This window comes from Sorex araneus, chromosome 4 (genome assembly GCF_027595985.1).
Source record: "Sorex araneus isolate mSorAra2 chromosome 4, mSorAra2.pri, whole genome shotgun sequence".
NCBI classification, from domain to species: domain Eukaryota; kingdom Metazoa; phylum Chordata; class Mammalia; order Eulipotyphla; family Soricidae; genus Sorex; species Sorex araneus.
In genome coordinates this window covers 185,402,501-185,422,503 of record NC_073305.1, presented here as the reverse complement: position 1 = coordinate 185,422,503, position 20,003 = coordinate 185,402,501, and the positions used below count along the sequence as shown (strand labels likewise).

The 20,003-nt window shown below is 49.5% G+C and overlaps 1 protein-coding gene across 1 annotated transcript in view; it reads right to left on the bottom strand.

Moving 5' to 3' along the window:
• Nucleotides 1-20,003, bottom strand: part of FNDC1 (fibronectin type III domain containing 1) — a 63,564-nt gene that overhangs the window by 10,416 nt on the left and 33,145 nt on the right. Inside the window, exons 11-17 of the mRNA XM_055136752.1 lie at nucleotides 16,460-18,544; nucleotides 14,789-14,889; nucleotides 12,123-12,234; nucleotides 10,878-11,423; nucleotides 9,495-9,557; nucleotides 6,601-6,747; nucleotides 2,001-2,231 (exon numbers count right to left, since the gene is read on the bottom strand). Coding sequence (XP_054992727.1) covers nucleotides 2,001-2,231; nucleotides 6,601-6,747; nucleotides 9,495-9,557; nucleotides 10,878-11,423; nucleotides 12,123-12,234; nucleotides 14,789-14,889; nucleotides 16,460-18,544 — 3,285 coding nt within the window. The remainder of the gene's footprint in view (nucleotides 1-2,000; nucleotides 2,232-6,600; nucleotides 6,748-9,494; nucleotides 9,558-10,877; nucleotides 11,424-12,122; nucleotides 12,235-14,788; nucleotides 14,890-16,459; nucleotides 18,545-20,003) is intronic.

Here is a 20,003-nt window from a genome sequence, read left to right as displayed (position 1 = left end):
CCACTCAGTTGGTTAGTCTCCTTCAGTTCTTAGATGTTGACTGTCTGTCTGTCTGCCCTCAAACTCACTGAGTTAAGGCAGTGGCCAGGCAGCATTTCCTCCCGCGGTATCTGCTGTGAATGGACTGGATGTGGCCCTCAGCCCACACCCAACTGCCGTCCAGAAGCCACGTCCATGTCAGAGCTCAGCCTGGCCTGTCCCTAGGTCTGTTCTGTTAGACACAGGCAGTACATATCTGTTAAACATGCCCTAGTGCAAACCACACTCAGTGGAGTCTGTTTTGGAGCTGGAGTGATAGCACAGCGGGTAGGGGATTTGCCTTGTACGTGGCTGATTCACATTCAATCTCCATTATCCCATACGGTCCCTGGAGCACTGCCCGGAGTAATTCCTGAGTGCAGAGCCAGGAGTAACCCCTGAACATTGCTGGGTGTGACCCGACTCTCCCTCCCAACCCCAAAATGAAGTCTTTCTGATTGAGCCTCTCGGTGCTCACGTGGGAACCTTCCTGTCACCATCTTGACATGGGAGAGAGATGAGCCTTTGAGAGAGGTCAGAGATCTTGTCCTTGTTCATATTCATTAACTCGCACCACAAATATTTATGGTGTGCCTGTTATTTGCCACATTCTGAACCCAGTGCCGAGGACAGAAGCAGGCAGGCCAGGAGACAGACAAAACTTGACAACTGCTAGTAGAGCCAGGCAGCAACCCAGGCACTTGGAGGGGCTGGAGAGGGGAGAAAACGGGGTGGCATTTGATGGGTTGGAAGCTGTCAAGGTGTGTCAAGGAGGCAGAGAGGACCAAGGAGAGGGAGGGCCAGGAGCAGAAGGAGGAAGAGCCTCTATAAGCTCTGGTGCAGTTCAGGAGGTGAAAATAAAGCAGACCAGAGTTCTACGAGAGTACCACACTAACCCTAACCATTGCACTACTGAAGCTCCTGAAGAAACACAGCAGCTCTATGGGCAGACAGGCATCTACTTCCACGCTAAAGGGATGGGAAGGCTCTAGGGCAGACACAGCCAGGTAGCCTGCGCCACTTCTCTGGAGCCAGGGAGGGAGCTGGTTTTAGGGACAGGGGTCCTGGGTGGGCCAGCACTGCAGTAGCCAAGGGGCAGCATTAACTCAGCTGATAAGGTGGCGAGGGGTAACAATGGCTTCAAGTGAGACAGGGAAAGTAAAACGGACAGGACTTAGGGGGAATTAAATATGGAGAATTTAAAAAAGGAGAGATTTGAAGATGACTCCAAAGCTTCAAATCCGAGGAAGGAAGGAAGGAAGGAAAGAAGGAGGGAGGGAAGGAGGGAGGGAGGGAGAGAGGGAGGGAGGGAAGGAAGGAAGGAAGGAAGGAAGGAAGGAAGGAAGGAAGGAAGGAAGGAAGGAGGGAAGGAAGGAAGGAAGGAAGGAAGGAGGGAAGAAGGAGGGTTACTTATAAGCCCCTTGAATGAGAGCACAGTGGTCTGTCTCAAGTAACGCCTACCTAAATAGCATGCAATAGATCAAAAGTGAACCCCACAGAGGCTGATGTTTGGCATATAAGAAACTAAGGGTCCAGGAAGATGAAATAGCTTACTCCAAATCATACAAATTAAGCAAGGACAGGACTCAGGATTTATTACTTCTATTTAGTGTTTTTTATACCACCCTTATAGTACTTCTCTTGTTGACTATATTAAAAGAAAACACACATTATTCATGCATCCACCCATACTTCATCCATTTATCATCAATCCATTAGCCCTTCACCAAGTCATCCTTCATCTATCCATTCATCTGTCATCCATCTAGACACCAATCAATGTACTGTTCACCATCCATCCTTCATCTATCCATCCTCACATGAACACTTTGCTAATCTATCCCTCTCACCCACCCCCATTTACCCATCATCTACCCATTCATTCATTCATTCATTCATTTATTCAGCATCCCTGCCTATGTTATTTCCTTGTTATCCCATGTTCACTTATGAAAACTCTTAAGAGTTCACCTTCAACCCACCTGTTACTACATCTCCTGGGATGGCCTTGTCCCAATCTACAATGACGAATGAGTGGCAACCTTCCATAGCAACCACAGTGATATTTCGGGGGGCATGCTGAGGAGGCTGGTCAGTCTTTGTCAGGTCATTTGGAATGATTTCATCCAGGCTTTCCACTTGGAAGTGATCCAGAGCGTCAGTCAGAGAACATGGAGTTGATGGGTCTTTACTCAGATAGGTCACATACGGAGCTACGGAAAAGAACAGAGGTCTTCAATCAGATTGTGGAAGACTCTCTGGAGATAGAACAGGATGTCTACCCCAAGGCATCATAGAAACATAAGGTCTACTCTAAGGTATTGTATTTGCTGTTCAGACTCTTACTGCAAGACAAAGACTCTGAACCATGATTCCACCTGATTTTAACTCAGAAGCACAGTCTTTGATAGGCACGTCATTATATATTCCAAATTTGTGTTTTCAAAATATCCTATTGACCTCTCAACATCAATGACTGTGCCCTCAGAGTTACTATGAAATATCCCCAAACTCTAATTCAATTCAATATAATTCTGTAGCATCCTTTCAATTCTATGCTCAAACATCTGAAAAAGCACAGACTACTGGGGGCGGGGGTCTCTCAACTAATAGTGAAATAGAAAGTATTTCTTGGGACCAGAAAACAAACATGGATGAAGTCATACATTCTTGATTCTTCTGTCCTGAGTGGTCTTCCTTGGGGTTCCAGGGACTCCCACCACCACCTGGAGTAGTTATTCAAGACCAGTCTTGCACAGGCCTTTAAATATCCCACTGACTAGAGTAACACCTTTACACATTTATGAACAAATTCAAGCTTTCTCTACACATATATCTCGGTGGATCCACAGGCTCTAGAATGATATCCCACCTTCCTGCTGGACCGAGTGATGCCCGGCACCGGCCCGATGTCAGGGGCAAGACAGGAGTCTCAACCTCCAGCCCACAGTTCTTTGATCAGATACACTCTAGAAGTTAAAGAACAAGGAATTGGGCTTGACACATCAAAGCTCTCAAACACCCTCAAGAAACAATTTCTAGTTCTCTTTAAGAGTTTTTGCTAGTTGAGACTTCTGTGTTATTGTGTGTGTTTACTGAGCTTTGTGGGCTTCTATGCTATTTTCCCATCTGATTTGCTGTGGCCTTCTGGGCTGCTAGTATTGTGGAATTTGAAGGTGCTAAATTCTCTGGGCAAATTCTTACTCTGATCTGTTTGCTTGGGTCAGATGGTACTTTAGGAGACCTGCCCATGCAGGTACCTGGTGATTAAGAAAGGCCCATCCATGCACAAGGCAAGTGTCCTATATTATTTCTCTATTCTGCTTTTCTTTTTAATGAGGTTAGGGGAAATGAAATTGAATTCAGGGCTTCCCTTGTGAATTTTGTGCTTTTAATGCTGAACAAAGTTTTGGTTCTGCCTACCTTTCTTCCTCTTTCTTTTTATTTTGGGGGTGGGGGTTGATTTTGGGCCACACATGGTGGTGTGCAGGGTTTACTTCTGACTCTGCACTCAGGGATCACTACTGGTGGGGATTGGGGAACCATATGGGATGCTGGGGATTAAACCTGGGTTGACTGTATGCAAGGCATGCCCCCTGCCCACTATATTATTTCTTTGGCCTTTCTGCCTTTTGTTCTAATGAAAAGGTATAATTCTTAAAATTACCAAAATTCTGTGTTTTTTTTTAATTTGAAATGTTATTTTGGTTTTTGGACCACACCTGGCAGTGCTCAGGGCTTAATCCTGGCTCTGCCCTCAGGAATCACTCCTGGTAGGAAACCATGTTGGATGCTGGGGTTTGAACCTGTGTCAGTCACACCCAAAGCAAGCACCAGACTTGCTGTACTAGGGCTTCGGACCCCAACTGTCTAGATCTTAATTGAAATTTATTCTTTTCATGATCTGTTACATTGTCAAGACTGCACTATTAGTGGCATATATGTCAATGGAATGCTTTGTATTTTATTCTGCTCTGATGAAATAAATGCTTAAGTTGGTTGTTCTAATTACATTCTGTAGTCCTATTCAGGACTACGGACTTAAAAGCAAGCTCCTGAAAGCACGCGGCCACAAAGCGGCTGCACGATATCTTATAGCCTACTTCTCCCTTTGGGGGAGAACCTGGCAAACTACCGAGAGTTTCCTGACCACATGGGAGAGCCTCACAAGGTCCCCATGGTGTATTAATATGCTAAAACCAGTAACAAGCTGGGTCTCATTTCCCTGACCCTGAAAGAGCCTCCAATGTGGCATCGTTGGGAAGGATGAGTAGAAAGAGGCTTTTAAAATCTCAGGGCTAGGACAAATGGAGACGTTACTGAGACTGCTCAAGAAATTCAACAATCAAAGGGATGATGATGATGATGATGATGATGAGTCCTCTTCAGAACAAGGACTGGAGTGATCACTTCAGAACAAGGACTGGAGCCTTGTACAAGTAGCACAGCGGGCAGGGTGTTTGCCTTGCTTGCGGTCAACCCGGGTTCAATTCCTCCGTCCCTCTCGGAGAGCCCAGCAAGCTACCAAGAGTATCCCACCTGCATGGCAGAGCCTGGCAAGCTACCCTTGGCATATTTGATATGCCAAAAACAGTAACAAGTCTCACAATGGAGGCATTACCAGTGCCCGCTTGAGCAAATCGATGAACAATGGGATGACAGTGTTACAGTGCTTTAAGAGTTCCACTGTATCTTTTTGGTGTCCATTTCTAATCTCAGCAGTTGTTAGAACTGGAAGAAAAAGAATCTAACTTCTCTATTTTTCTATTCACTTATATAAAATTAGATCTTTGAGTTTATTCATGGCTCATGATGGGAAATTTTTGTGGGGGGTCTTCTCTTTTTTTTGGAGATCTAGACAAATGAAAATAGCTAAACAATAACCTTTGACCATGTATGTTCTCTCCGCATCTAAAAGACCCTAAGCTGTTTGACTCTATGCTTTGCAGCTGTCATATACTTATCATCTATTCTATTTTTTTGTTCTGATATTCAGTTTTTTTCTTGTTGCACCTATCCTATCCTTTCCCGGGTGCATGTTTGCAGCCCATTTACATTCTGTCACCTAAGCCTTTCTGCCTTGACAAAGATTCTTCAGACTAGCTAAGGAGAGCATGAAATCATTTCAGTTTCTGCCTTAGAAATGCAGAGAGAAGAGTCCTGACATTCTGTGACCTGAGCCAGGCTGCTGCTGTCTACCTTGGGCCAGCATGGCGTCAGGCACGTGACCACCAGTCAAAATTCTCGCACTTCAAGTAGGAGTAGTTTAGAGGCCTCATACTATTCTTGGCAGCAAGAGTCCTCTCTGCTTATGGCAGCACATTTGTTTTGGAAAGAGACACAGGAGCTGCTTATGTAAGCTATTGCTTGTCTCTGTTGAGGAATATGTTACTTGTTTCCACTTAATAATGTTAATCTGCCCATTTGTGCAGGGCATTAATGACAAGGGAAGGATTCCCGAAGGAAATGAAGACACATAATTCAGTTAAAGAGAACTTCCTCTTGCAATTGTTTCAAAAAACAAATAGAACAATTGTCTGGATCCAGAGTCCTAGAATAGGTTAGGAAGAAATAAATAACGGAAGAAGAACTTCAGCTCCTGGAGACCCCAGAGGCCCCCCGATGTCTGGTAGCGGCTCCTCTTTAAGGATGAATTTAACAGTGAAACAGTGAAGGGAAGACTTAGGAGCGCTGGCCACAGAAAGCCATCACGTTCCGGTACTGATGAATCTAAAACAGGGTCCCCTTGTGAAGAATCCTGCCAAACTGGGCTGATAGCAGAGAATGAGACCAACACACAGAGACTGCCCAAGCTTTAGGGTGTCCTGGACAGCCACCAGTGTCTCAGAGGCAGGCCATTTGCTCAATACCATATGGCCCCACACACCCTCAGCAGGGCTCCAACTGAGTTAAGTTAGCGGAGTTAACTGTTAAGGACAGTTAGAAGCACATCAACAGTGAATGCGTGCATGAGGCTCAGAGGCCGGGATATTTCACACAGCCAATCAGCAGGCGTCCTGGGAGTATGAAACCTTGACAGTTTCCAATTCTACTTTTGGCCATGTTTCCTCCATATCTAAAAGACCCATTTGTCTCTACGCTTTTCTGGCCACAGTTTGCAGCTATCATGTATTTGTCATCTATTCTAGATTTTTTTTTTGCTCTTATATTCAATATTCAGTTCTTTTCTTGTTGAAACTATTCTATTCTTTCCTGGGTGCATGTTTGCAGCCCATTTACATTCTATCACCTAAACTGTTTTGTCCAGAGGACTATGAAAAACTTGGGTGTTTTTTTTCTTAGAGGGACAATTTCCCACATCCTCTCTCTTGGGCAATGTCCCAGACTCTCCTACTAGACCGTGGAGACTAGACTAGATTCCTACACCACCCACCACACAGGCTCCACTACCCCCTGACTTCTTGCCTAAGACATGAGTCATGCAGTTACCCCCGTAGAAATGGAAACTTGGCTTTGGTAAATCTGCTTATTTCAGCAGTCAGGTCCAAGGGTAGGCTGTGCTGTCTTCAAAGAATAAGTGTCAACCACACGTGTTTCAATGATTAAGGAAATTCTGCTCACCAACAAATCTCTTCTTTCCAGCAAGATCCAACTCTTCTTCAGGAAAGGAACTAATGGAACCTTCTGGAGAGATGATCCTGGGAAGATCAGCAGTGGTGGGGGCCCTGGGAGTGGCTGGTGGCCTCCTCGAAGTCCCAATGTCATAATCTGAAGCGATAGAAGGTTTTGTAAGTGGGCACCATCCAGAAAGGGGGGTTCTATTGCTGTTAGTGAGCCTCTTAAGACTCAACTTCAGACTAACACGTGCATGTATGTGCACACACACTAAAAGTAATAATATCATAGAACATGGTTTGTCTTTAATTGAGGCAGATAGGGAAAAGACCCCTCTCCCTGTGGTAATGAGTTCTTGGGAAGTAATAAAACCAACAAGCCAAAATTCTGCTAGAACCCACTTTGTGGACACAGGAATTAAGGCCTGATATAAGACCTTTATCTGGTGCCACTGCAGACCCAGAGAAGGCTGGACGCCCCTGTTAGATTTCTCCCTGGCTTGACCCCTTGACCACTAGAAGTCACTGGGCCTGTAGAGAGTGCCCAGGGTCCCGACTTCTCCGGGTTCTGTATGGTTGCCAGGGAAACCTGATATTTCTAAGAATAACATAGATTAGTTGGCCTTGATTTGCCTGTGGCTGATGGCTGGGAAACAGACATCTCTGGGTGTCACCAGTACGCCCACCTTGCCTCTGCCTTGGAGCATCAAGGACAGTGCTCCAGCAGCTTCTCCCTGATGGTAACAACACCCTGCCTCCCTCTGCCACCCGCTTATTAGTGCAGTAGGCATTCTGCTTCTACTCTATGTAACCATTGTCTTTCCTAATAAACTTCGTCATATGACTGCGAGTCTATGGCCCTTGCGGGTGACTTTGTCATGGTCACACTGTGTGTGTAAGTCTCTGAGCACCTGCTGCCCTCGACTGATGGATTGTCTCCTTGTTCCCTCGTTCTCTGTAGTTACGAAACAACTACAGAGCCCCATTGAGAGAAGCTCCAGCCAGAACAAAGGCCAGGAAGGAAATATCAAAGAAAACTCTCAATCATTCCCACCCTACCCCTGGCAACCACCCTAGCAATGGGCTTTTCCCTCGATAGAAAGCCCCACATTGGGCAAGCTGGCAAAAACCCTATAAAAGCCAACTTGAACAAAGGAGGCATGCATATGTGCTGCCCAAGCACATGCACTGCTGCTGAGAGCATGTGGGGCTCGAGGACGTGTGTCATGCACATCTCCCCTCTTGAGTTGTATACGTACTTCATACTTTAATGCTGGAGTGTGTACTGGGGCTCTCTCTCCACTCTGGAGAAGCAGCCTGCATACTCTCTCTCCCCCTCCCTCCTTGTGTCTTTCTCTTCCTCTCCCTCTCTATCTCTCTCTCCTTCTCTCTCCCTCTCTCCCTCTTTAACTCTCCCTCCCTCCCTCCTTCCCTCTCCCTCCCTCCCTCCATCTCTCTCTCTCTCCCTCCCTCCCTCTTTCCTCAGAACTTCCAAATAAAACCTGTTATACTTCATTGTTCATCTCCTCCTGAAATTCTTTTCTTTGAGGGAAAAAGAATTTCCGAAAGGCCTGGGTGAGGCCTAGGACTGACTTTCCTTTCCTGAAAAGAGCAAAGCTCACAGCCGACTCTTATCAATCCTAGATTTCCCCAGCCCTTCCCAGTGTGGCAGAGGTGGAGAGAGAGAGCGGGAGATCTTCCCGAGGCTGCCGTCCTTCCCCTCCCCACTTCACCTAGGTCACCCCGGGACCTCGACAGGGTTCATAATGCACTTCCCCTCCCCTCCCTCCACCCTCTCAGAAAAGCCACGGCAGATTATAGAGACAAAGGGAAAAAGGAAACAGACCAGAAAAATAGATATTTTTCTGAGTCAAATTGGACAGAATTGTAGAATTTACCCGGCTCAGCAAACCCGCAACTGGTCCCCGGCCAGTCTCAGCCCACAGACTTTCCTGCCTCACAACCATGAAAGACTCATATCAGAAAATAAATCTGATTTTTTTTTCAATCTGTCGTGTATAGAAGGACATGTTTTTCCCCCATGGAGGGGTTAGGATTATTCCTCTTCAGAGAACAAATCCTTTCACCCTTGAAAAAGACAATGGAAGTTGGCGGGTCTGTGACACCCGGAGACAGGAGAGTTGCCTGGAACCGCTTGGAAGCCATCCACCCTCCCTGACCGCCTCTGCTTGTCTTTCAAGCCAGTCTGTGGGGAAGCCGCGGGACACAGCCACGACCCCAAGCTCGCCAGGGCTGTGTGTGGTGAATTTCCAGCCCTAGAGCTGACAGACCTCAAGGGTCCCGCCCGCAGCAGGAAGAGGGTGAAAGGCAGGGGGTGGGGACAAGTCGCCTAAGCGCCGCCCCTTCCGGGAGACGGACCAATCGCAGTGCGAGAGCGCAGTGACGGCGCGGTGAGCCTCCCATCTCCCGTCCCACCTGCTCTGCCTTATGCAGACTCTCTCCAAGACGCCCCTCAGAGACCATCCTGTGCGGGGAAGCAGCCCCTCTGCTGCAGCGTGTGTTGGGTGGCATTCCACAGGGGCAAAGAGGAAGCTGACTTCACAAACCAGTGGTTTCACAAAGAACAGCTGGCTGGGCGGGGGAGGGGGCGGTGGACCGTGAGGGAAAGCGGGGCCCGCGGGGACTCAGCCAAGGTGCATGTGTACAGAGCAGGAGGGCCTGGGAGGGGGCTAGGGGCTTGCTCGACCCCCTGCCCACAAAGCAAACACTGATTTCCATCACTGTCTGTTGGTAACATCTTGGGTCACCGTCGCCGTTTTCGAGTAAGGCGACCCCGTTCTGAAGGCGGTGGCAGCTGACGTCACCCACTAAGTTATGACAACTAAACCCTCACTTGCAGAAGCCCCATGCCTGAATCCTGTGTTGAAAATCAGTTCCTACCTTCGTCGTAGACAAGGTAAGGTTCTTCGGTGGGTGCTGCTGAGTCCAACCCCGAGGAATCATCTAGTGAGATGTCAAAAGGATTTTTTTTTTAAGTATTCATTCCGATCCAGTCAAAAATAAACACAAAAAGTGCAATTCTGGCGTCCCAGAGTGACCAAGGGAGAGGGGGAGGCGGGCATTCCCTGCCTGGGTGTGTCCCTGGCCCCGAGCACAGTTCTCTGAGGTGCTGAAACTCTCGGGCACTGGTACAGACCACAGAAGGGAGGGTTTCCTTTATAAATCGGGGCCCCTTCTTAGGACAAGTAACTTCTGGCAAGAGAAAACATCCTACTGTGTGAGTTAGTGTGTTAAAGACCAAAGCCAAGCCTAATTTTTCTAAAATGGCACCATGTTAGAAAAAGTCTCTTTTCATATGTCATGAAGTTTATTTACAATTTGGAAAGAAGACTGGTCATCAGCATCTGGTCCACTTGAGCGCTGTTTAGCAGCACTTGGATCTGGGCGAAACTGGATGCTCTCTAAGTCAGGCCAGCATCTGCGTGAAAAGCTTTTACCTCCGCCTGTAAAAGTAGCCGCCAACCATGAGCCACAGGGGCGTGGTTGATTCGCTCTGGTCTGTCTAGACGGTCAGGGAAAATGAGTGCGAAATGTCACCAGAAACTTAGCTCTAGAGATACTTAAAAAAAAAACCAAAAACACCCTGTGGAAGTATTTGCAGCATTTCAAGGAGAAGGTAACAGCGGCCATATGGAACCAGGCAGAACTACCAGTGGTCCTGTTGTGTGGTGACTTCTCAATGTTTTCCTGGTGTTTTTCATCTTGGGAGAGAGCTGGGGCAGGAACCAGCTTCCTGCTAACATGTGCTTTTCTCCAGGACATGGTACATGGGGGACATCCTTGGCTAGCCCTGGTGCAAACTCTCATCGTCCCCTGCTTCGGTGCAAGTTTGCCTTGGGTGGTGTCGCTGGCGGACAGCTACAACACACGGCTCTAACTTGCTGTTGAAAGTTTAGAGAATGGGCTGGAGCGATAGCATAGCGGGTAGGACGTTTGCCTTGCACGCGGCCAACCCGGGTTCGAATCCCAGCATCCCATATGGTCCCCTGAGCACCACCAGGAGTAATTCCTGAGTGCAAAGCCAGGAGTAACCCCTGTGCATCACCAGGTGTGACCCAAAATGCAAAAAAAAAAAAAAAAAAAGAAAGAAAGTTTAGAGAAAAAGTCGGTAACCGGTCTCTGTGGACTGTCCTGGGGCATATTGTGGTTTGCTGAATCTGTCCCCCAAGTGGCAGGACAAAGCAAGGGGGTGGGGCGGGGGAGAGACACGCCTCTAGTTTAAACAAGCCCAGTGCCCCCCACCCTGCCGGGAAGGGCTGGTACCTTCTTCAGGGACACACTCAGGGACCCCTCTGGAGCCTAGGATCAGGTTGCCTTCTTCGTCATACCGTTCCAGGGTCCCGGGGGGACAGGTGGGGCTGGGGGTGGTGGGCTCAGGGGTGGTGGTGGTCTGTGCAGTGGTTGTGCGGCGCGTGGTGGTCGTGCGGCGCGTGGTGGTGGTTGTACGACGCGTGGTGGTCGTCGGAGGGCGCCGGGTGGTGGTTGGGGGCCGCCGGGTGGTGGTCGTGGTTGTGCGGCGTGTGGTGGTAGTCTTGGGCCTCCGGGTGGTCATTGTGGTGGAAGGCACAGTCGTGGTGGGGGGCGTGGTGGTGGTGGTGGTGGGTACGGTGGTGGTGGTGGTGGTGGTGGGTACGGTGGTGGTGGTGGTGGGGGCACGTGTGGTGGTTTTGGTGACCTCTAAGCCCACCAATGGTTTTCCTCCAAGACTCAAAATGGGTCTGTCCTGGGCACTGGCCAGGGGTTGGCCGTGCCGCCCCTGCCCAAACAGGGGGAGGCCCTCGGGACTCACCACGGGCGTCCCTTCCAGATCTGAAACAAAAGCAAACAGAGACGTTGCCACAGAAGAAGGCATTCCCAGGAGACAGTGAAAGCAACACCTCTAGTTCCCCTCAGAGCTCACGTTCCATCAGTAGCAGGCAAAGGGAGAACGGTCAAGAAGTTCAACTCAGGAGAAATGGATTGCTTTGAACCCAGGGTGGCAAACTTTTCTCTGGAATAGGCCAGAGTAGATCTTTGTAAGCTTTCAGTTGCAACCCCTCAGCTCTGCCCTGGTGAGGGAAGGAATCTGGAGATAGTACTGAAATAAATGAGGGGCCAATGGATTCTATTTTTTGTATGGACACTCCCATGTGAATTTCATGCAAATTACACACATCACAAAATATTCCTTTGAAGCTTTCTCTGCAGTGACTTAAAAATGTCACCACTAGTCAGAGCTCACAAAGGCAGCAGCAGGCAAGGGATGGGCAGTGGGACGATGACCTGAGCTCCAGGCCACCCATTTTCAGGAACTGAGTGGTCACTTTATCAAGAGGGTGAAGTTGCAGAAAGCACAACTACGGTTGTTTCAGGAAAAGCTGAGTCCCTTTCCCCATACTCCTGTAACTAACGGCCGGGAGGAACTGGACCAAGTGCACCTCTCCGGAATGAAAGGGAGGAGGAGAGAATCTGGTATGAATTCTTAGCGAATCCAGCACATTTCTGGGTTTTAAATCAGTTCTCACTTACCCACGATGGTTCGGCCATCTCCTCCTAGCTTAACCCGAAGAGGGTTTCCATGTGAATCTTGGAGATGCCTTCCTTCTGCATTCAATACCAACCCACGATCAAGATCCACCACCTAAACCCGCGACATGAAGACCTCATCAGACTTCACAGAACCTTCCCATTAACCCGACTACATGAATCCCCACATGAAGCTCCTTTAATAAGAAACAGTGGGTGCGAAACACTGGCAGAACCATTTATCAGGTTTAATAAGAATAAAGTAGTAAAGCCAGATTTCATATTTAAATTATTTACAAATATAAGATTTATTTATTTTTATTTTTTATTTTTTGCTTTTTTGGGTCACACGCAGTAATGCTCAGGGGTTACTCCTGGCTCTGCACTCAGAAATTACTCCTGGCACTGCTTGGGGGACCATATGGGATGCTGGGGATCGAACCCAGGTTGGCTGCGTGCAAGGCAAATGACCTACCCTCAGTACTATCTCTCTGGCCCACCAAATTTAAATTGGGGGCTGGAGAGATAATACAGACAGTAAGGTGCTTGTCTTGCATGCGGCCAGCCTGAGTTTGAGCCCTTAGATCCCATATGGTCTCTTGAGTCACAAAAGTGATCCCTGAGCACAGATCCAGGAGTAAGCTCTAATCACTTCTGTGTGTGCCCCCAAAACTAAAAATCAATGAATGAATAAATTAAATGCAAGCTGTCCTAATTCCCTCCAAATACAAAAGATATCCAAGATACTTTCAGGATTTAGAAACTTGTACCTAATGCTCAAAATGGGAAATGATCTAAGTGTTCATGAATGTAGAGTAAAGATCTTTAACAGGATGGCCCTTCCATGTAGTGGAGTTCAACGAGGGCAAAGGATGGAGAAATTCCACATATATTAACAGTGACACAAAATATGAAAGCAGGACTTGTTACCTGCAAAATTAAAATATGTATTCATTTGTTTGTGTCTGTCAACTTGAAACTACAGAGAAAAACCATGACAGCAATTATCTTTGAGAACTGGTTGGCGATGCTTATCATCTTTTATCATTTTCACAAATATCCAAAATGCCTTTACTTCTTACAATGCACATGTGTTGCTGGTGTATTAAAGCATGATATGTTTGGGGCTGGAGCGATAGTCAGGAGGAGGGGCGTTTGCCCTGCATACAGCTGACTGGGTTCCATCCTGCATCCCGTATGGTCCCCTGAGCAGCACCAGGAGTAATTCCTAAGTTCAGGGCCTGAACATCACTGGTGTGACACCCCCAAAGAAAAACCAACCACCAAAAAACCCAAAAAGCATGAAATGTTTTCCTGTTGCTATTACTGTTTTAAAAATCTAAGCTACCATAGCAAAAATATTTTAGTATGCAATTAAATGACTGAATAAAGTAGGCATGCCAAAAAGCTTATATTCGGAGGAGTGCCAAACTTGTAGGGAAAGGAACTATTATCATCTCTAATAATGAACAGGATCAGTGCTCCCCAGCACCCCTCACGGTGCAGCACTAGAGGAGTAGACTTGGGGTCAGGTGGAAATCTGTTTTCTGTTTCAGGCATGTGAACAACCTGGCCGGGCCCCAGACCATCATAGAGGACACTTCCACTGGTCCTCAGGGCCACCAGTACTGGAGAACCCCAGCTAAGCAAGATCAAGCCACAAAAGGACCCCCACAGGAAGGCTTCGTGGGTGTTGGTTTCTATTAATTAAAATAAAACTGATTTATACAAACCCTACGTTTGAAATCTATACTCTTTCCATTTGAAATGGATTATGGTGACCTTTTACTTGATATTCATTCTTTCAGTTATAAGTTTCTGCTCATTTGAGAACAAAGTACATGTTTAGATCTTGACTGAAATTTTCACCAAGTCCTTCAATATGCCTCCCTCGACCTACCTATTTAAAATTGTTGATTCCACCATGAAGAATTGTTTCATTCTCTAGGAAAAGGTTTTACAACTCTGAACATTACAGAGTCCTTTGTCTATTAACCTCCATACACCCAAATCCCTAAACATGTATCTTAACCTCAGGCAAATAAAGTTGTGAATGAAAGCATTCGTAATATCCTAATATTTATTTGTCATTTTACTGGAACAACAATTGTTGGAAGAATCTAAAAGTGATCTAGTTTTTTTTTTTTTCAAATTCCTCTTTGATTTAGAAGAGTTTTGTCTGTTTTTATCCTGCTTCCTGTTTATGAAAATATGTACTTTTAAATCAAATAATAAATAAAAAACAAGACTAAAATAAAATAAAACCAAAAAAACTAAACTAAACTAAAATAAAATAAAGTTCCGTCAAGAGGCCAGGCAATAGGCTGGCTCTGTACCTGCCAAGAGATTTTCATAGCCAAGACGTCATCTACTTTGACAGAGTGGCTCCATGGGCCACCTCTGTGACTTCCTAACCTAGGTGTGACTTTCTGAGAAGCAAAACCCTGGCTTTCTTACTAGCTACAAGAAGAAATCAAACAAGTTCTAGGGAGAAGCAAAGATTTTTCCCAGAAGAAATGACCTACGAATAATATACTATAAATGTTTAAGACAAGCGATAAAGGGAAAACATCATAATACTATTTGATTTTTGGATACACAATGTCTGCCCAGCTTCTCCTACCAACAGCATGAAAACAACTAGAAGATGTAAAGAAGTTTCACCCTACCCACTTTGTTCCATGAGAGCCGTTGATAATTCTTTGTCCACTTGGTTTTCCATTACTACTAGAGACAGCGTGCCCTTCTACATTGGGTCTGCCATTATAACCTACACAGCGCCAAAAAAAAAAAAAAAAAAACCTAGTCAATTCGACATGCCTGCAAAACTGCTTCCATTGCAAAGCATCATTTTCAAATTGAAACATATTGAAGCATTAGTGAGAATGCCCAACCATATACAGTGTGTATGGCAATTGTATATAATGAGCATATAAACTTGTCTTCCTCATGACAAATCCAAATGTCTCTTAGAATATATTAAAGTTAGTTTTTCTTTTTTCACAACATTGGGAGACTATCATTCAGCATAAGTAATTTTTCCAGATAAGGCTTATTAGCTATAGCTCTATTTTCATCAACTTGAAGACTGAGGGAGGGAGCGAGTCACAGTTAAAATGAGTGAGGTGCTGTTCGGCTGGCAATGTTAGTACACATGACGCTATGTCGAGATGACTTGGGCCTCCACTATCATTGGGAGAGTAGAAAACAGATGCACAGAGGAGAGCCCGAGCTCGTTGACAAGTGTCTGCTGGGATGGCCGCCAGCTTACGCTTCTGGGCTCTGGTTTCTGTCTCTTCCTTCCTCCCCGTCCACGTCAGCTCTGAGCAGCTCTCCGAGCATGGTTTGGCCTTGCCCATCAGATAAAGTGCTCGGGCTTCCTTACAACTATCTGCAGGTCACAGACCTAAGTTCTTTCGATCAAACAGTTCATAAAAATGAAATATTGTTGACTTTCCACTAACTACCAGGGAACGTGGGCTAGCCTCTTTTGTCAGGGTCTTAGGTCAGCTTTAAAATACCCAAGAGGGAACTGAGCTCCATGTGGGCGTTGGGCAAAACTCACAACATAGAGACCACAGAGGAACAGACACGAATGCATTCCAGAATGTTCTAATAAGCACCATTTCCATACCTGGGGAGTGCAAGTTGCTACTGACCGCAGACTTGGGGCTCCACCTTAGGTCCTGCCTGGGCTCGTGTGGGTTTCAGAATGGCCCATGCTCTGGCCTCGCTGTGAGTCACACACACGGCCGCCTCCTCTCCAGGCAAGAGTTGCCTCTAGCATGCAGTCTCAGGCGTCCAAAGACAGTCACTGACTGCAGAGTCTAAGAAATTCAACCCCCAGACAGGGGTTTCTCCTGCGCCATGTCCAGTTGAGAGTTTGGGGCGCACCATCAAGGAGCTGGCACAGATGTGGGCTTCCTCTCCGGGATCCCTGACCTCCACCCTGGTATGCCTGGCCAAGCCCTGCAACACCGGAGGCTGGTGGGTGGCACCCTGGCGCAGCCACGTTTAAGCACACAGCTTAAGGATTCCAGGAGGCGGGGTGGAAGAGTGGAACCTCAAAGCTGGGCATAGGGAGGACTTGGGACTTGGGACGGGAACTGCCTCCCAGAACTTCCACTTCCAGGTGGTCTGACCTGGGGTCCCTGAGTCCAGCTTCCTGGCCTGAAAACTAGGAGGAAGCCGACCCGGGTTAGGAGAACCCGCGGGCTAACGCTCGGCTGCGCGCATGGACACACCAGGCGCTCAAGCACCCAGAGTGAGAGCTTTGGGGGCGGAGGGGGCGGCTACAAATGCTCCTGAGCACGGAAACCCCTAAGTTGGGAGTGGCTTACCTTGTCTGAGAGGGGGTTTCACGGGGGCGCGGGAGAGCGGGTTCCGGAACCGGGCGTGCATCATGCGCTGGCGCAGGGACAGCATGGGGGTGGTGGACGAGTGGACCGGGGGCGCGCGGGTGGTGGACCACGGGCGGGCTGTGGCGGAGGGGCCGGCCCGGGGAGACGCTCGTTCCAGTCCAGGATCCCGCTCGTCGCGCTCCCCCTGGGCCGCGTGTCCCTCTGCGACGCCGCTGGCCCTGGGGCTGGACGGGGGCCACCTGGGCGCCGAGGAGGACACGGGGTCCTCGCCCTTCCGGCGAGGGAAGAAGCGCGCGTCCTCCTCCTCCTCCCCTTCCTCCTTCTCCTCCTCCTCCTCCTCCTCGACTGACTGCAGTGACTTGGACCTCTGCGGCTCCCTTTTGGACGCGCTGCTCTGCCCCGCCGTCGGGGCGCCCCCTCTCCCCGAGCCCCTGGCGAGCGTGGAGGGGTGCGGGGACCCTGGCCTGCTGGGCCTCAGGGACGAGCCCACGGGCCTGCGGAGATGACTGCCGCCTGCCTCCACCTGGCGCTGTTTGGGCAGCATCGGGGTGGCGTCCTTGGCCCGGGTCCCCTGAGCCTCCGCTTCCATGCTGTCCTCCTGGGTTCCACTCGCTCTGCTCTGAGCATCCCTGTGCTGATTCTGGGGGGCGGTGGGGAGCACCCCGCGGGAGCTGGCGGTGAGGCTGCCCCGCGAGGCATAAGGGTCGGAGAAGGAGGGGCGCCTCCCTGCCTGGCTTGGGGCACCAGGGGGCTGCTTTTCAGGGGGGCTCTGGTCTGGTGCCCTTTTGGGCAAACTGGATCCCGGCTGGTGGCGGGAATGCGGGGAGGACCCCTGGCCAGGGTACAGGTGCGTTTTGGGGGCGGCCCCCTCCACACGCTCTGCCGTGCTCTGCTCAGCGTCGCTGGTCTTGGCGTCTGCCCAGGAACTGGCCGCCTTGGGGTTCTGCCTCTGCGGGCTCACCCCTCGTAGGGGCGTCCTCCTGAGAGGGTCCAGGCCCCGGTGGGTCGGCTGCCTGGAGGAGGAGGGCATGTGGTCCCTGAGCACTGTGCTTGCCAGGGGCTTTTCTTCTTCTTCTTCTTTGCCTTCTCCGTGGGTCCCTGAGCCCCGCCGGGGGTCGGGAGCGGGGTGAGAGGCCCCCCTGGAGGTGGCCCGGGGTGACTCTGGGGGTGTCAGGGCATTGGAGGGCTGGAGCCGAAGCCCCCGGCTGTTGCTGAACCTGCTGGGGTGTCTGCCCGGGGACACAAGGGGTCTGTTTCGGAGCAAACTGAGATGGCCGGACACAGGGGCCCCCGCTTCGCCCTGGCCCCCTCTGCCTTCAGCATCCTGCTCCTCATCTGCCTCAGCACCAACTTGGGACGCCTGTGTTCTTGGGGACAGACGCGCAGAGCCTGCAGGGGCAGGTGCGAGAGGCCGGGACCCCTCGGGCACCCCGTTCCCCGCGTGGGGTGGTCTCCGGGCAGGCAAGGCTGGCTTGGGGCCGTGGTTCGAGGAGCCTCTGGGCTCCCAGGGGCGGCTGGGGGACAGGGCCGGCCGCGACGGGGGCAGCTGTGGGGAGCCGGCAGTTTTGGGGTGGACTGAGTGGGCAGCCGGAGCCTCCTCCTCGGGGTCCAGAGAGTCATTGTCAGCAGAGCGGGCGGGAAGGCGGGTAGCGGGTCCCCCCGAAGGGCGGCGAGCACTGTCCTCAGAGGGGGCTGAGGCCCCTGGACTGGGAGGCCGCCTCGGCACCCCCGCAGTTCGGCCTCTCGTTGGCGTCCGGCCGGCAGCTGACCGAAGGGGCGGAGCAGGTGGTGGCCTCTGGTCTCGGGTCCCCGAGAGCACTGTGGCTGGGTGAGTCGGGGACTCCAGCTCCTCGTCCTCAGAGACTTCTGTCGACTGAAGGTCCAACTTGGGGCGCAGGAGGGGTTTCCTCGACACCCCACCACCTGCCAGGATTTTGTTCTTTAAATCAAGAAGTGGATTCTTGCTGGTCCTGCTCTGGGGAGAAGCAGATTTTTCAGGCTTCCAGGCGTCGTCGTCTGCGTCGGCTTTCTGTGGAGCGCGGGGCTCACTGGGCCCAGCTGTGGCTGTAACGGACAAGGAAGAATGCCCCGTCAGCAGAGAGAGCCAAAGCGATGTCACTCTCTGGCTGGTGTGACCTCGCGGAGGCCCAGCAGGCTGCTACGCTGACCAACAGCTTCTCTTTCCCCACCTTTGAGACACTCCAGTGACCGCAATCTCTAAAGTTCTATCTCGGGGCTGGAGCAATAGCACAGTGTTTACCTTGCATGTGGCCAACCTGGGTCCGATCCCTGCCATCCCATATGGTCCCCTGAGCACCGCCAAGAGTAATTTCTGAGTGCAGAGCCAGGAGCGACCCCTGAGCATCACCGGTGTGACCCAAAAAGTAAAAATAAAATACAATAAAATTCTCTCTCGCATTACAGAACTCACATGGGAGGGTTTGTACCACCATCTGTAAAGCCAATGGAGTTAGCCCACCGCTCATTATCTGGGGGGGTTCTGGGGTGAGATCAGCAAAGTAAGCCATTGATTATGCAACTGCAAAAGTCTTATGTAGGGTTTTAATCCAGCTTGTTGGGATATCACAGATGCGTTACAGCTGTTCTTGACAATGGAGCCAGGATGTACACGGAAACAGCCATAAACTTGCATGATTCATGCTCACGACCCTCGGAGAACAGGCTGCCTATGACTTGCAGTAACTGGGATGAACAACGACACTATGGTTTTTGTTTGTTTGGTGTGGAGGCCACCCCAAGCAGTGTTCAGGGCTTCTGGCTCTGTGCTTGGGGAATATTTCTAGAGAGGCTCAGAACACAGTGCTCTGCCAGGCATCACACGGGGTTTGAAATGAGATCAGCCGTATGCAAGGCTTAGCCCTTGTAGTGTCCTCCAGATACCCCAAATCATAATTTTTGAGACTTTATAAAGAATTTCCTCTTCCCCCTAACACGTTCTGAAGGATGACTTTTCCTTCTTTTTTTTGAATCGTTCTTTTAGAAATAGGTACATTTGTATTCGCCAAATAATGTCTATCATTAAAGGAGAGCAGGGGTGAGCCAAATCCCCTAAGTTCAGTGTCTCCTACAATTTATTTACCTTTTTCTGGAGCAAAATGGAATGAAAGACAGGAAAGGTTAGGGGGAGAACCTCCTAGAGCCAGGGAGGGGGCCCCAGAGGGAATGTTGTTCATAAGACTCTGATTTCTGCTTTACCAGCCCAGAGCTGTTGGAAACCAGGTCCACTGTGGGGTCTCTGGGCATATCAGAGAGAGACAGAGACAGAGAGACAGAGAGAGAGAGATGCAGATATCTGCTGTAAGTGTAGGAAGGAGACAAGAAATACAAATGTTCTTCTCCAGTTTTGCTTTTACAAAGCTGTCTGACCAGATAATCAAGGACACTTAAATTCTTCTGAATCACGCTGAACTCTGAAAGAATGGGATATAAGCTGGACTTTGCGGCTGCTGTTTAGAAATTACAGAGCATCAACCATAGTCCCACTGCACTCAAGGATACGTTC